Genomic DNA, 17169 nt, shown 5'->3' with positions numbered 1-17169 from the left:
AAATATTTTTTAAAAAAGTCTTCACACAAAATAAACTAAAATGTAATAAAATGAATGTAAGAACAAGGAGCTATATACACAAAATGTACGTTTTATATATATATAAATATATATGTATGTATATACAAATTTATATAGAGTTTAAAAATAGGCACAAGTGATCCATGACACTTGAGGCACAGATCATGATCATTAGGTTCAGGGTAGTCAGCGGCACCAAGGGGGCTTTTGAGGTTCTGGTTAATGTTCTTTCTTGATCTGGGTGTTAGTGGTAAATGCATATGAAATTTTACTTACCTGTGTACTTAGGATTTGTGCAGGTTCTAGTTTGTTTCTCCATTGTTGTGACAAAATACTCTGACCAATACCAACTTGGGGAGGAAAGGGTTTATTTTATCTTACATCTCCTGGGTCACAGTCCATCAGGGAGCCCAAGAGAGGAACTCAGGACAGGAACCTAGAGGCAGGAGCTGGAGCACAGGCCATGAAGGAACTCTGCTTAGTGGCTTGCTCTCCTGGCCCTTGCTCAGCTTGCTTACTTATGCAACACAGGCCCACCTGCCTGGGGGTGGTACCACCCACAGTAGTCTGGGCCCTCCCACATCACTCAACAATCAAGAGGATGCCCAACAGACATGGCCACAGGCCAGTCTTATAGAGGAAATTCCCCAATTGAGGCTCCCTCAACCCAGGTGTGTCAAGTTGACACTAAAGCTATCCAGCACAATGCACATTTAAGCTATTTAATAAACTTTAATAATACGTTTATTTAGAAAGCCATTACTAAGCCAGGCATGGTGGTACATGACTGTAATTTCAGCATTCAGGAGGTGGAGGCAAGAGAATTGTAAACTCCAGGCCAACCTGGTCCACATAGAAAGATCTGTCTCAACTGCACCTTTCAAAAAAAAAAAAATCATTACTATGTGGAATAAAAGCATCCCTCCAGCTGTGGAACCATGGCAACCCTAAAGTAATGTGCCATCACTAAAAGACCATCTGCTGATGACCTCTTAACTACTTTATTCTCGTTCCCACCAACCCTGCATCTCACTCAACACATGCATTGCCCCATAGCCAGTCTGGTCACTTAAGAATCCAACAGGCTTATGCAGAACATAGTGGAGGGACTGGGTAAACTTGGTCCTTTGGGTGTCATGGACTCCAGACCTTCTGCAATCATGCAGCATTTGTAAACGCAACAAGTTTAGGCCTATGGCTTCTCTTAAGATCCTTCTCATACCTTATCAAGCTGTGTTTCCATCTTCTTTATTGCAGGAGGTGTCCACCGCCTAGAGTCTGTTGAAGAATATAACGAACTGATGGTGCGCAATGGGGACCCCCGGGCAAGGATTCTGGAGGTCTCCCGAGATGGCCGGAAGCACTCTCTTCCCCAGCTGCTGGATTCTACTGGAACATCACAGGTTAATCCTGGGCAATGGGGTCCTTATTCTCATAGCTACCATTGCTTGATTAGAGATGGAAATGCATGTGTGCATGCCGTGTGTATATGTGCTTTCCTTTCCAAGATCTCAAATGGACCCTTGTTCAGAAGAACTGCCCAGTGACAAATGAATATTTGGGCCTAGAGAGAGTAGATATAGAGCCACAGAGAAAGTGGGGTCTACCCAGAAAGACTGGAAGGAAGTCAGCCCAATAGTTGAAAACAGTAGGGGAATAATCTCTTACTGGATCTCAGCATCTTGATTCCCTTTCTGCTGTGTGTTTTGGAACTAAGAATTGCTCTCAACTGCCAGGAGACAATGGCGTCTCACAGTCTGTGGCAAACCACCATTGCTTATTTAATAGGAGCATGGTGTATCAGAGTAAAAAGTGTGTGGGTGAGTGTGAGCCTGTGTGTCTATACCATGCCCCCGGGCCTACCTGCTGTCCATGAATGTAAGTGGTTTGTGTCTATACCATCTAAGATGGTGGCCACATGTGTGAGCTATGAATGTTGTGAGACAGAGAAGTGCATTTTTGTTTGTTTTTTTGTTTTGTTTTGTTTTTTAAGACATGGTCTCACTCTGTAGCACTGGGTGGCATGGAACTTGCTACGTAGACCACATTGGCCTCAAACGCAGAGATCCACCTGCCTCTACCTTCCGAATGTTGGGATTAAAGGCATGTGCCACATGCCTGGCCAGTGCATTTTAATGTTAATGTGCTTTGATTTAAACATATAGCCACTGGTGGCTAGTAGTGCTACATTAGCTATCATAGGACCCCTGAGACTCTTAGCCAAGTGATGCACACAGGCCTTTGGCTTCTGCTGATTTGCAAGAGGGAGATGGCATGAAGCAGTGCCGAAGCCTGGTGATCAGAGAAAGAGTTCCCCGAGGGGGTCACACATGACCCTCTGTGTTGGAGGGCTGGCAACCCACTGGCTATGTCTGGTGTTCTCTGCAGTGGTTTCAGGAAAATGGTAGTAATACTGCCAATCCCACATCGTTTATTTAAGTCTCGGCCCATGTTACTGGCAGATATTCTGTCAAACTGCACAGTATTATTCTTCTAAGCTGCCAAGGGGTGCAAAATATCACTGAGGGACATCTCGTTCCTACACATGAATGAGGCAGACACAAATTAAGGATCAGAACTGTTTTCTGATGGATCTTTTCTCATATTAAAAATGAAATGACCTTTTTTTCACATGTGCTAGGATATCTGCATCACATAAAACTCCAAGAAGGAGCCACAGAGAGCTAGATTAAAGAAACAGTTTAGAATATACTTACTCTCTTGATCATGTTATCAACATGCACCCTGCTAATGCACGTGATTATCATGCTTGACTGCACAATAAAAAGATTGTGATTTGAGCTGCTGTGTGCCAGAAAGGGAAAGTGTGGCTTATGGGAAAGTTTTTTATTTTTCCAAATATAAGGGATTAGTGCTGAAATGGCTGCCATCTCTCAATGGGATATTTTATGTGGAAAAACAGTTGTCTGGTTTGTGGTTTGCATTTCATAAGAAACATGGGCTTGTTGAGTTTTTGAATGAGTAAATTAGACTTAAAATGGTGAGATATTTTCTAACCACGATTATGAACTTGGGGCTGGATGGGGGTGATTTCCAAGAACAGCTGGGCCACAAGGTGGTCATCCTGTGTCTTTGAGGCATGTTCATTTCCTGACTCCACTCCAGAAGGATGTGACGTATGGTCAGGGATGGAAGAACACAGGTGCTTGGGATCGCCAAATAGTTCTTTGTGAGTGGGAGGGTATGGCAAGAGAGCTGCTCCCACAGAATCTAGAGTAAACTGTCTTTAAGCCACTGGACCAGAGATGAACCAGAGGAAAATCACTAGCACAAAAGCCAACTGAAATCTTCAGAGTCTCTTTGTAAGCCAAGCCCACAGCAGGATAAATGAGACTCTCTGGTTTTCCCTTGTGCTGGCTTTTAGGAATACCACATTGTGAAGAAGTCCACACGCTCCCTCAGCACCACCCACGTGGAATCTCCTTGGAGGCTCATTCGGCCATCTGTTATTTCCATCATTGGGCTGTATAAAGAGAAAGGCAAGGTGAGCTCTTTTCTGCGGGTTTTTTGCCCTCCAGGTGAGTGGTAGCATGTTGAGTGCTTAGTTTTCAGTTTATATTTGTCTTTACATGGACTAGATGGATGGATGGATGGATGATAGATGATAGATAGATAGATAGATAGATAGATGATAGATAGATAGATAGAAAGATAGATGATGATAGATAGATGATAGATAGATAGATAGATAGATAATAATAATAATAATGATAGATAGATTGATAGATAGATAATGATAGATAGATAGATAGATGATAGATGGATGGATAGATAGATGGATAGATGGATGGATAGATGGATGATAGATGGATAGATAGATGGATGGATAGATAGATAATAATGATGATGATAGATAGATAGATAGATGATGGATGGATGATAGATGGATAGATAGATAGGTAGACAGATAGATGATAGATGGATGGATAGATGGATGGATGTAGATTGAAAGAGGATAAATGATTGATAGATGATAGACAGATGATAGATAGATAGATGATAGATGATAGATAGATAGATGATAGACAGACAGATAAGATAAAGTGTTTTATAGTGAGGGACCGGCTCAGGAGACTAAGGAGTCCCATGATCTGTCTGCAAGCTTAGGCCCAAGAAAGTCTGTGTAGTCCCAGTCCAAGCCCAAAGCTTGAGTTCCAGTCTGAGCCTGATAGCTGGAGAAGCAGGAGCACAGAAGTCTGGGGGCAGGAGATGATAGATAGATAGATAGATAGATAGATAGATGATAGATGGATGATAGATAATGCAGCTTCCCTGGCATTCTTTGCTGCAGGCCCCAGGGCATGAAGCAGGCATACCCTCTTTGCCTTATGATATGAGGAGATACCAGCACCTGACTGGATGCTAGGGTTCAAGGCAAGAGTGGAAGGGATGACCCCCACTCTTTCACTTCTATTGAGGGAAATACACCAGCTGTACCTTCAGTGTTCCCTGTTATCCTTGTGAGTGACACTCATGGCATTGCCATTATACAAGTGTATGAATAACTTGAAACTACATAAATATAAAATATCTACCATGATGTTATACAAAAGATGAAACAAATATGGTGCCTGCAAAGGTGTGAAATGGCTCTGAAGAGTCAGTCACTAGGTTGATTGGTAAACCACTATTACTCTTGAAGTCAAAGACTGTCAGGTATTAGCCATTTCAGATGTTCAACCTAAATCCCTCCCCTTAATATGATACATGACTGGTGAAGTACAACTATATTTGAGGAAGGAAATAGAGAAGGAAAATTTGAACTTGAAATTGGTTGCCTATCTTAACCTCAGTAGAAAAGTTATCTCAGCCAGATCCTGTAGGGAAGGATACCCTCAGTTACATTCTACAATGTCAACCTGGACTCTCTACTTTAATGTAGGGCCTTGGCTTTAGCATTGCTGGAGGTCGAGACTGCATTCGAGGCCAGATGGGGATTTTTGTCAAGACCATTTTCCCAAATGGATCCGCTGCAGAGGATGGGAGACTTAAAGAAGGTAGGCGAAAGCCTCTAAGCAATCTTTAGTGACACTGGGCCTGATTCTTCAGGTTCCTCTCCCTTATAAGATATGAATGCATGGCACAGCAGCTAAGGTCACAGGCTTGAGAGCCCAGCAGACCTGGGCTGAATCCAGCACTTCCTCCTCATGACCTTGGACAGCCCATGTAACCCAAGCTTCACTTTCCTCAGCTATAAACTTGGGCTATTAGCATCTGCCTTAAACTGTTGTGATGGTATGTGGAAAGTGGCTTGATGCTTTTATTGGAGCCTGTAGGTGTATACCTCTTCTACTTGTTCCTTGATCATGGTCTATGCCTTGAAAATAACCTGAGAGTGTTGTAATCCATTCTCTCCTTAGAGCTGATATGGAAACAGAGTACCTGACCATTGGTAGCTACTCAATATCTCACCACTGAAATCAACCACTATGTAGTTTGGTTCCTAACTGAACACCTTTTACATTTTCCATAGCACCTACCATTTTATCAAACACAAATACAATTTCAAAGTGCTTTTGAATGCAGAGTAAGGTAATACTGAGGTTTTACATTATACCTTTCAAATAAAGTTTTTAATGCTGAAATACACCTTGTATTTTACAGTACTTTAAACATTTACAAAGCATTTCTATGTATTTAAATGATTTCATTAACTGTATTACAACCCTGTTGAGTAGGCATTTTGGAGGGATCATTTTACAAGTGAGGAAGCTGGCACTCAGAAATGTTAAGTGACTAGAAACTTGCTTCTAGGGTAGAGCAGCAGCAGCAGTGAAGGTGAAACCCAGTTTTGTGATCCCAAATTCAGCCTCATTTTAGTGCTACTGCCCCACTCAAATGTAAGAATTCACTCTTTCAGCCTGGTGTGGTGGCACATGCCTTTAATCCCAGCATTTGGGAGGCAAAGGTAGGTGGAGTTCTGTGAGTTCAAGGCCAGTCTGGTCTACATAGTGAATTCCAGGCCAGCTGGGGCTATAGGGAGACTGTCTCAAAAAAAAAAAAAAAAAAAAAAAAAAAAAAAAAAGACCAAAAACAAAACAAAACAAAACCAGAAGAACTCACTCTTCCTTCTTGAATGTCTCATGGTACTTGAGAAACATTTGAATAGACTAGAAATCCCTTTATGTACATAGTAGCATCTTTTAATAAAGAGATTCTTCTTATTGAATATGATTACATAGCCGTATCTTTTTTTTTTTTTTTTGTCTTTTTTTGAGACAGGGTCTCCTTGTAGCCCCAGATGTCCTGGAACTCACTATGTAGGCCAGGCTGGCCTCAAGCTCACAAAGACCCACCTGCCTCTGCCTCCCAAGTGCTGGGATTAAAGGCGTGTGCCACCACGCCTGGCACATAGCTGTATCTTTGTTAGGAAATCTGCATGTGGATTAAGATTATATATTCTCATAAAGCAAAATTACAAATAAGTTCTGAAAATATTTTAAATCGTGCTCATCAAACCATGGATCCTGATTTTTCCCCCTTTAGTACTTTTTTTTTCATTTTTATTACATTTAACTCTGCGTGTGGGTTGTGTGTGTGTACACACAGGTGACCTCATGTCCCAGTGTGTATGTGAAGGTCAGAAACCAACTTGAAGGAGTCAGTTCTCTCCTTCCACCATGTGGGTCCAGGAATTGAACTCAGATCCTTAGGCTTGAGTTCCCCTTACCTACCAAGCCATCTCACTAGCCCAGTATATATCTTTCATGAGATAATTGTTAGAATATTTCTAGTTACATTCAGAAATTATATGAATGTTCAGTTATATTAACTCAAACTATAGTGGCCATCTTTTTAAAAACTGGTATAAGAGTGAATTGGAGTGTTCTGGTTTTAGGCAGAGCCTATATAAGCCTTTATGTAACAGTATGACATCATCAGGGTTTATATTCCTTGAACAAAATATTGGTTTCTGTCTCTTTGCAGAAGAGTTAACCCTCAGGTGGTGGTGGCATTTAGTTTCAGAAGAGTGTAAAAGTCCAGCAAACCTGGGCATGGTGGCACACACCTTTAATCCCAGCACTTGGGAGGCAGAGACAGGCAGATCTCTTGTGAATTCAAAGCTAGCCTGGTCTATATAGTGAGTTCCAGGCTAGCCAGGTCTACAAGGAGACCCTGTCTCAAAAAGACCAAAAAAACCATCTAACAGAGTAGTTTAGAATGAATGTACCTGTTATGAGTTCATTGATTAAAATTCATGCTGCAAGACTGGTTGGTAGAATGAAGCAAAGCAGAAGGAAAAAAAAAAGAATAATTATGAAAGGTTAATATGACTGATGCTCCTGCCTGTTTTCTTTTCATGAGTGTCCATTTATAAGAGATGTAAGTCAAACCTATTGAGTGATGTGCCTTAAAAGCTCTCATGTAAGCTGGGGGTGGTGGTGCACGCCTCTAATCCCAGCACTTGGGAGGCAGAGGCAAGTAGATCTCTGTGAGTTCAAGGCCAGCCTGGTCTACATAGTGAGTTCCAGGACAGCTGGGGCTACAGGGAGACCCTGTCTCAAAAAGACTAAAAAAAAAGCTCTTATGGAAATTTGAAGAGCATGAGTAATCATTGCAGTGTTTCTTTCCTGTGTGCATGTGGATACAACCTCGAGACATAATTGAATCATTGGTTATGCCAGGTGACTTTTACATGGAGAGCATTTCACTTACTGTGCAGTGTATGCAGCTGCATTAAAGGGAATGATTGGGGCACTGCTACATTTTTGTGGCTTATTTATCAAATTCCTTGTGCTCTGGAATCAGTTGGCTGAAGTGAAAATGTTTTTCTGCTGCTTTGCAACTTTGTGTACAAAGTCTGTCTTTCCTCTTACACTGGAAGGCAAAGTATGCCTGTTAATCTCTTGGGGACATCTTTTGGTATTTGATGAGCTTTTATTCCAGAACGCAGATCAAGTCACAAGAGTGCAAATGAGAAACAAGTTCTTACAAGTCAACAGGATGTCCACATCCTCTAATGTTTCAGAAGTCACTGTGAACAGCATGAAAATGACCTGAAGGTGGCACTGAAGAGGGTAGGCTACCCTGAGGTAGGGAGAAACAAGTGAGAATGCGTATTCACACACCTCACCATTTGGCACCCCCTGCCATCATTTGGCGTGACCCTGCTGTGATACCTGAGGCAGAAGCCTAAGAATGGAGCCCCGGGACCTGCCCCAATAAGACCACACAGCTTCAGACTATTTCTGGTGGTGGCTACCAGCTCTCAGTCATATCTCAACACGCTTTTCTCTCTACCATTGAAACCCACTCCGGACATCATGTTGATTCCCTGGATTTAGGAGTTTATCTCTCTGCAAATACAGGAGTGGCCCCCAGATGTGTATATGCACATGCTTTGGTGCCAGTGGGCTTAAGGTTTTAAACAATGACTGTGAGAAAAGCCTTGAAACTCAGTATTTCGGTTCTATCTCTAAGCATAGGGTATTTACTGTCAGAGATACCAATGGTTAAAGGACAGGATCTTGAAGTTTCCCACAGTCGGTTTTGTTTGTTGTTTGGTTGGTTGGTTGGTTGATATTTTGTACTTGTTTGTGTTTGTGTATATATGCGTTGTTGTTTTGGCTGGTTGGTTGGTTTGGGGGTTTTTGTTGTTTGTAGTGTTTTCTGGGGTGATTGGTTGGTGGTGTTTTTTGTTTGTTTTGTTTTTGCGGGGAGTTGGTTTTTGTTTTGTTTTGTTTTGTTTTGTTTTGTTTTGTTTTGTTTTGTTTTGTTTTGAGACAGGGTCATTATGTAGCCCTGGCTGGCTTGGAAGTCACTATGTAGACTAGGTGGCCTCGAACTCATAGAGATCTTCCTGCCTCTGCCTCCTGAGTGCTAGGACTAAAGGCATGTGTGACCACAACCAGCAAGGTTTTGCTTTAGTTCAGAGCCTTGCTTTGTAGCCCAGGTTGGCCTTGAATTCACTTTGTAGCCCAGTCTCACCTTGAACTCATGATCCTCCTCCTTCAGCCTCTTAAGGGCTGGGATTACAGATGTGCTTTACCCCACCCCAATCCCACAGCTGTTTTCATTAAAGAGGGGAATATGGAGTTACTGGTGAAGAATACAGATTTTTAAAAATTTTTATTAGTTATCTCTTCTAGGAGACATTCTTAGGTGCTGGGTTAATGAAAGTGGATTAAAGCCATAAAAGTTACTTTACAGTGGTATTTCAGGGGCGATAGGGTATGTCACTATAGTTTCAACTAAGTGAGTCGAGTGGATTAAAGCTGAATGTTGATGTAATTCTCATGTTTGGGCACCAGGAGACGAAATCCTAGATGTCAATGGAATACCAATAAAGGGTTTGACGTTTCAAGAAGCCATTCACACCTTCAAGGTAACAGCATCCTTACTGATCTACGTCCTTGTGCTTTCCATCTCCTGTTCCCTTCTGGGTTTGGGCTCCTTTGCTATGAGAGCAAGCTGAATGTCTTCACCCACCCTCCTTCTTGTTTTGCAGCAAATTCGAAGTGGGTTATTTGTCCTGACTGTGCGCACAAAGTTGCTCAGCCCCAGCCTCACGCCCTGCTCTACCCCCACACACATGAGTAGGTCTAGCTCCCCAAGCTTCAACACCAGTGTGGGAATCTCAGTAGGAGGCTCTGATGAAGGTGGCTCTTCATCCCTAGGTCGGAAGGCTCCTGGGCCCAAAGACAGGATCGTCATGGAGGTCACGCTCAACAAAGGTGGTGTTAACTGTACCTCACTCCCTTGCTCTTTCCTGAATAACAGTTTGGAATCTAATTTTACGTTAATTTTTTTCTAAATTTTTTAAATTATTCCTTTGGAACCATCTATTGTCTGCAACAGATGGTGTTCTCTTAACTGGACAGTGTGATCAAAAGTAGAGATTTTAATCATTTTACAAAAGTGAGGGAAAGCCACCAGTAACACAAAGTCTTCAGACTCTTCCCAGATGAATGATCTGTGTGTCAGGGACTCATGTTAAAAAAAAAAAAAAAAAAAAAAAGTAGCTTAGGTCTAATAACCATATACAATTTTAAAGAATTAGAGATTATGGTCAAGAATACCAGTGATTATGAATCATGGGTAGTCAGCGAATCTTACTGCTTTCCATCTTTCTTCTCCCCTCAATACTTACTACAGAAATTGTTGATTAATGATTATAAATAACCAAGAAATGAGTTGCCAAAAGAAAGGCCAAAAAGTCTGAAAGGTTTTAACTCAAGAACAAAAATATTAGTATTCCAGCTATTTCCAAACACAGATTTGAGGAGTTCTTAGACTAAGGAGAGAATAGACAACTTAATAAGAAAGACAGTAGGGTTTACATTCTGAGTCCAGACCAAAACTGAAAGGTTATTGTTCTGAATATATATTAAATACAGTTTTGAATTGGTTGTACATCTATTCTGGTTATGTGTAATGTCTGCTTTTGGTGTCTTTGAATCATACCTCTCACAGAGCCAAGAGTTGGACTAGGCATTGGTGCTTGCTGCCTGGCCTTGGAAAACAGCCCTCCAGGCATCTATATTCACAGTCTTGCCCCTGGATCCGTGGCCAAGATGGAGAGCAACCTGAGGTTGGTTATATCCCTGACTATATAGGGTCCTGGTGTGCTCTTGACTATGTAAATACATACACAAATTAAGTGCATAGACAGATAGATGGTTTTTCTGTAGCTCAAGCTGGCCTTGAACTTACTATGTGACCAAAGATAATCAGGAACTTCTGATCCTCCTGCCTCCACCTCCCTAGTGCTAGGATTATAACCATGCACTACCACGTCCATCTCTTCTACTTCATTCTTCTGTGGAATTCTATATCTTTGATTTTCTTCCCAATTAATAGCATCTCCAAAAATAAAAAGCCCATATGAATGAACTTGGGTTGAATCAGAGGACATTGGATCTTGGCTTCTGTGATGGTTTTAACTGTCAACTTGACACATTCTAGAATTACTTTGAAGACAGTCTCAGTGAGATATTGTCTAGGTCATACTGGCCTGTGGGCATGTCTATAGGAGATTATCTTGATTATGTTAATTGCAGTGGGAAGACCTGCCCACTATGTGTGGCAGCAGAATACCCTAGCAAGGAGATTGTGAATTGTATAAGAGTGGAAAATCAGACTGAGTGTGCTCTTGACTGTTGACTAGCTGCTTCAAGTTCTTGCTGCCTTGACCAGCCTGACAATGATGGCCTATAACTTGGAGTTCTTAACTAAAATAAACCCTTCTCTTAAGCTGCCTTTGTCAGGGTAGTTTATCACAGTAACAGGAAATGAAACTAAGACAGCTTCCCTCCTTTTTTGTTGTATTTGGATTCAGAAGTTCAGTCTCAGAATCTTGACAAAATACAACTCAATGCTGATATCTGTGATTATTTCAATATATTCTTTCACTTTTCTATTCATTTATGCAAACTTGATACAAGAAACTGGAACTATTTATATTGGCTCAGTCACTGGATGCAAAAGAGCCCTGAAATCATGCCCTCAAGTGGGAGGGCTCGTTATTAGCTTTTGAACTTTTTCAGTTGCTTTCATTGCCATTTGAGTGATGATGTCTGGGTGCCTTTTGTCTTAAATCATGGAACAGCTAATTTCTCATTCCAAATAGTTGAGTTGTAGAGCTGTATTATCAATATTCTGTGAATACAAAAAATATCTTGGTGTTCTATTATATAGTAATTATTATAATGGTTGGTGCCCACCTAAACTTCACAAAAATGTGCACATGTTACAGAAAGCACTCTGCAAACAGTATCACCTTTCTCCCCCATAAGCTTCTAAGTCCTTTGGCAGTTGAAGAATATCAAAACAGCTTTGGTTGAGGTTGCCATTTGGGGGCTTTGTTAATAGATTATATTACATTTTTAGTTAATCATCAGAGTGAATTTCCATATGAAAAAAACTTAGCAAATCATCCAGAGTACATTAAAGAAAATATACTTTTAGAACCCAAGGAAAAAAAGTCCTTTAATGACATCCCAAGTTGATGTTTCTTTCTTGAATGGTTCCATATGCTTGGAGCTGGCCAAATGAACGTTCCTCCAACCCCGTGTAAAGGGCCTTTGTTCTCTCCTGCTGAGCTCTCTCCTGATAACTTCAAGTCATAATAGGCAACTTGTCCTAAATTTCTCATTTGCTCAAATTTGGAATATTTTTGCAAATTCTTGGGTAACCTTGGAGCGTCAGACATTCCCCTTTTCAGCTATATTACAGTAATCATTTCAAGATGGTAGGATGGAAGAAGAAACGGATGGTGGTCAAGAGGCTGTCATGATAATCAAAAGTCAGATAGACCTGAGATAATTTAAGTGCATGATGTCTAATCTGGGTGGCCTCCTCTGGAAGCCCCCTAATTAATGGGAATACTTGCACTTATGCGAAGTATTATTATATAACCTATTTTGCATAGGGCCTTGCATATAGTAGGTACTCAATGGTAGCCTTCATTGTTGTCCTTATTATCAGTTTTACTCCTATTTTTTAAAAAAAAGTCAATCAATGATAATAGCCTTGGTCAATTTAGGATGTGATGTTTATATGAACATACTGCTTTTTAAAAATATGTATGTATACAAAGATGAAAGAATCACATTTGCTTCTTTGAGGTATTCAGAAAAGATTTCCTATTCTAAATCCCTTCCTGAAAGAACGTCATCTTAGCTTTTAAAAAGCTGACTATTGCCACACTATGTTATTGTGTTACCCCCTGCAGCCGTGGAGACCAGATCCTGGAAGTGAACTCCGTGAATGTACGTCATGCAGCATTAAGCAAAGTGCATGCTATCTTAAGCAAATGCCCACCAGGACCAGTTCGTCTGGTCATTGGCCGACACCCTAATCCAAAGGTGAGGTACTTCATCCTACTTTGAACATGGAATAACAGCTTGGCTGATTGTCCAGAAAGGAGAGCACTAATGCATGTGTCTGTCTACTAAAGGCCACCCAGCCATGGTTGAAAGTCAGCCTGTGGCTGATACACATGGGAAGTGACTCTTCTAAGAGCCTTGGGTAACCTTCATTGGCTGTTTGGTTGCTGGTGAGATACTTAATCTCTGCATCAAGAAAATCAGCATGTAGGACTGGATAATCTGTGTGCCCCTTTTAGCTTTGTGATAAGAAATTGGGAGAAAGGGTTGGGAAGATGGCTCAGTGTGTAAAGTGATTGCTAAGCAAGCCATAAGAACCAGAGTTTGGATTCCCAGAACCCACATAAAACTGGATACAGTAGTACACATCCATAATCCCAGCAAGCCTAAGGGGAGATGACAGAATTTCTGGAGCTTGTGGGCCAGCTTGCCTTGTGTATGAAGCAGTGAACAACAGGTGAGCCTCTGTCAAGGAAGAAGGTAAGGACAGGTACCCAAGGTCTTCCTCTGACCTCTACACATGGGCCCATACTTACACAATCACTCTTACACATATACACACACATTAAAAAGAAATATCTCTCTCCCCTCCTACCCCCCCCCCTTGACAGGATCTCCCTGTAACCCCAGCTGGCCTAGAACTCACTATGTAGACCAGAGTGGCCTCAGTCTCACAGAGTTCCACCAGTCTTTGCCTCCCAAGTACTGGGATTAGAGGCATACAGCACCAACTGGGTTAGAAATCTTTTTGTTTTGTTTTTTCTTTTTTTGGTCTTTTTGAGACAGTCTCCCTATAGCTCTAGCTGACAGAAATCTTTTTTAGCCACAATCTTTTGTTTTCTCATATATTGGAAATTCTTTCATCTTTTAAGTTTAATGCTAATCGATTTTAAAGCGGGTCACATGAATTTTAAACTTTCTCTTTTAATACTGTATTTTTTTTATTTTGTGTGTATGGGTGTATATGTAAATGCAACCAAGTTGTGCAATGCCTGTAAATGTCAGAAGAGGGCATCAGATCCCCTGGAACTGGAATTATGGATGGTTGTTAGCTGCCATGTGGGTGCTGGGAATCAAATGCAGGTCCTCTGAAAGAACAGCCAGTGCCCTTAACTGCTGAGCCATCTCTCCAGCCCAAAATTTTAAACTTTAAGTAATAAAAAGATGTAACTCAGTGGTAGTCTTTGCCTGGTATGCTCAAGGCCTGGGTTTAATCCCCAGCACCACAAAAATAAACTAATTAATTAAAATTAAGTTGGATAATATATTTAAGTGTCTTAAGGCTGTTTATGCATTTCTTTTGAATGTCTAATGTGCAGAATTTTCAGATTCTCTTCTAGAAAAAGCAAATGTCTTCAGATCTAGGAAGGATTTCTTCTGAATGTTTCATTGTTGAGTCAAAAAAATATTTATCTAATTGAATGGCTGTCATCTCACACCATTTAAATAAATAAAAATAGGTTGAAATCTGGATTTGAAAACTTAATTCCTTATTTGCAAATGCTATTCTTTGGATTTTGCTTTCATCCAAGTTGGGGAAAATAAAGGCCAACATTTCAAGCCAACTGTATGGGAGGAATTACTGCTCATATAGTATTAGAGAGGACCAGTTTTTCTGTCTGATGGGCCAAGTCCTCAAGGCTGAATTTTTTGACTCCTGTAGGATCTTTTCCACTAACTACTCAAACAACTGTCCTCCAGTCTACATAGCTTATCCACATATTGAAACCCCCAGCCACCTACTTCACATTCACTTTGTCCAGTGACTGGTTTTGCTTATTCTGCTGAAAACACATGCTAACAGCTGGAGACCTCTCTGGGTTTACCTCACATGGACAGGAAAGAAGAGGGATACCTGTACACTGAAGCCAAAAGGACATAAAACTCCCCGTAGTTCAACCCATTTGCTGGTTGTGAAGATGCACACATGGTCTTCTGTAGAGAATAAGCCATTAAGTGACCTTTTCTTGCTTCAAGTTTGACTTATCAGGGAAGAGGGAAGATCTTTCAAGTCTAATATTTGTTAGAAGCTTAGCCACAGGTCCTACCAGGCCATGTGAACCTGCTAATAAAGGAAAGAGGCAGAGTGCCTCTGGAGACTCTAGGGGTGAGTGGCAGTGGGTATGAGGGCTGGAAAGCAGGTAGGCTGACAAGCCTCACTTGTTGTCCCCACTCCCTGTCCCCCTCCAGAGCCTCCTGATTATGGAGCAAGCACTCTTAGCCACTGAGCCATTTCTTCACCCACCATAATAGAGAGTTTTTAAAAAATATTAGGCTGGGCGTGGTGGTGCACACCTTTAATCCTAGCACTCGGGAGGCAGAGGCAGGCGGATTTCTGTGAGTTCAAGGCCAGCCTGGTCTACATAGTGAGTTCCAGGCCAGCTGGGGCTACAGGGAGACCCTGTCTCAAAAAGACCAAAAAAAAAAAATTTTAGTTTTCTTTTATATGTATGAGTGTTTTACCTGCATATATGTAAATGTACCTGTGTCACGCAATGCCTGTGAAGGACAAAAGAGGGTATTGGATCCCCTGGAATTGGAGTTGTGGACATTGTGAGCCACTATGTAGATGTTGAGAACTGAACCCAGGTCTAACAGTGTTTTTATCGAGTGTCATTAATGTGAAATCGAGTCCTACTTTTTTCCATTCTTTTCCTGCTCAGTTCTCATTTTTGCCCTTCCAGTCTGTGGTCCCAATGCTTTCTCTTCAAATCTTTTCTACTCTATGTCTTTGTGCTTCTGTCCCTGTGACTCACTCTGGGTTACATTTGACAGTCTTTTGCTTTGTGATTCCAGCCAATGAGAGCAGTTCTCAGATCCTTCATCCACCTAGACTCTGACACCCACATCACCTCCCCTTCACGTCAGGACTCAGTCCAGCAAACTGTGGCTAACTTAATGTCTCAGTCAGTGACATGATAGAAAATTAAGGTCATCGACATTGGCCTCAAGGCATGTCTGAATTCAGATTTCTTTCCAGCATCACAGGGGTAATGATTTGTTCAGAGTCTGCTTCATCTCAGCCTAAATGCACGGTCCTGTTTTGCCAACACAACCCATATCAAAATGGCATTTCAGAGCCTAATCATCCTGATGGACAGGTGGTCTGAGACCCCATTGAACACACAAGTTGATTCATGTTTCCAACCACAGTAAAAAGGTCTGCAACGTGCTGGAGATGTGTCCAGCAAAACCACACTTCAGGATTGGACTGGTTTTCACTTTTCTTCCTAGGTAAACATGGTGTTCTTGGTAGTCACAAGATCCCACATTTTTCTTCTGGTCAAGATTCCATTTTATATTTAATGTATTTTGGTACCACGTAGTACAGCATTTCATGCCAGTGGTACATTTTGATACAGGATGCATGCAATGCCTTAATTTTTGTGTGGTTCCAAAAGAAACACCACAGCATTTTCCCCTGTCCTATTTCTCATGATTTCTGGAGTAGCAGTTGCCCAGCTGGGATAATCAAACCTTCAGGTCTAGACAGCTAGCATTTGGACTTGCTAGCCTAGCTTATGTTAACTAGAAGAAAGTAACAAATCATTTTTTCTCCCACTCAGAAAAACAGTCACAAATATTGAAAGTCTGCTTTCCAGAAAAACAGCAACACTGTTGATGCTGACATTTTCCCTGACTCTTTTATACAAAGTTAGATTTTACTTTGAGGAGGGGTGTGTGTGTTTATGTGTGCATATGTGTGTATGTGTAAGTGAATATGTTGGTGTACATGTATGTGCATATTTTACTTCATATGAGGGCTACTATAAACTATTACATAAAGACCATAGTGTAATTATGCTTTATCTGTTAGAGTAGGGACAGACCTTATATGGAAATATTCATTATTGGGGCTGAAGAGATGGCTCCATGGCTAGGAGCACTAGCTGCTCTTGCAGAGGACTCAAGTTGCGTTCCCAGCACCCAACATGGCATCTAACAACTCCCTGTAACTCCAGTTCCAGAGGATCTGATGCTGTCTTCTGGCCTCCATGGGCATTACACGACATGAGTACAGACATTCATACAGGCAAAACATTCACACACATAAGATATAAATAAATCTATTATTTTTATTTTTTAATTATTTATTTAATAACCACACAATCAGAAGAAGCATTTCAACAGCATTGACACATTTAATAACAGTTTCCAGAGCAAAGACGCATCTCTATAAAAATTGGCTGTAAATTTTTAGGTTCACAGGGTTGAATTAATAAAGGTATACATTATTGAACTCACTATAAACCCTATAAGACATAAAATTGAATGAGCTCTCCAGTTCATTTTAAAATAT

The 17169-nt window shown here is 41.1% G+C and overlaps 1 protein-coding gene across 8 annotated transcripts in view; it reads left to right on the top strand.

The window, feature by feature from the left end:
- Pdzd2 (PDZ domain containing 2) overlaps nt 1-17169 on the top strand; it is a 434448-nt gene that overhangs the window by 377472 nt on the left and 39807 nt on the right. For 7 of the 8 annotated variants that reach the window (XM_029564752.1, XM_029564732.1, XM_029564737.1 and 4 more), the window contains 7 exons: nt 1279-1424; nt 3407-3526; nt 4925-5039; nt 9294-9367; nt 9491-9716; nt 10456-10573; nt 12716-12848. In XM_029564752.1, the coding sequence (XP_029420612.1) occupies nt 1279-1424; nt 3407-3526; nt 4925-5039; nt 9294-9367; nt 9491-9716; nt 10456-10573; nt 12716-12848 (932 nt within the window). The remainder of the gene's footprint in view (nt 1-1278; nt 1425-3406; nt 3527-4924; nt 5040-9293; nt 9368-9490; nt 9717-10455; nt 10574-12715; nt 12849-17169) is intronic. The other variant, XM_029564743.1, reaches the window with a different exon arrangement.

The sequence above is a fragment of the Nannospalax galili genome, unplaced genomic scaffold (genome assembly GCF_000622305.1).
Source record: "Nannospalax galili isolate Female #2095 unplaced genomic scaffold, S.galili_v1.0 scaffold150, whole genome shotgun sequence".
NCBI lineage: Eukaryota > Metazoa > Chordata > Mammalia > Rodentia > Spalacidae > Nannospalax > Nannospalax galili.
The sequence above is the reverse complement of the archived record's forward strand: the minus strand, read 5'-3'. Positions and strand labels throughout refer to the sequence as shown.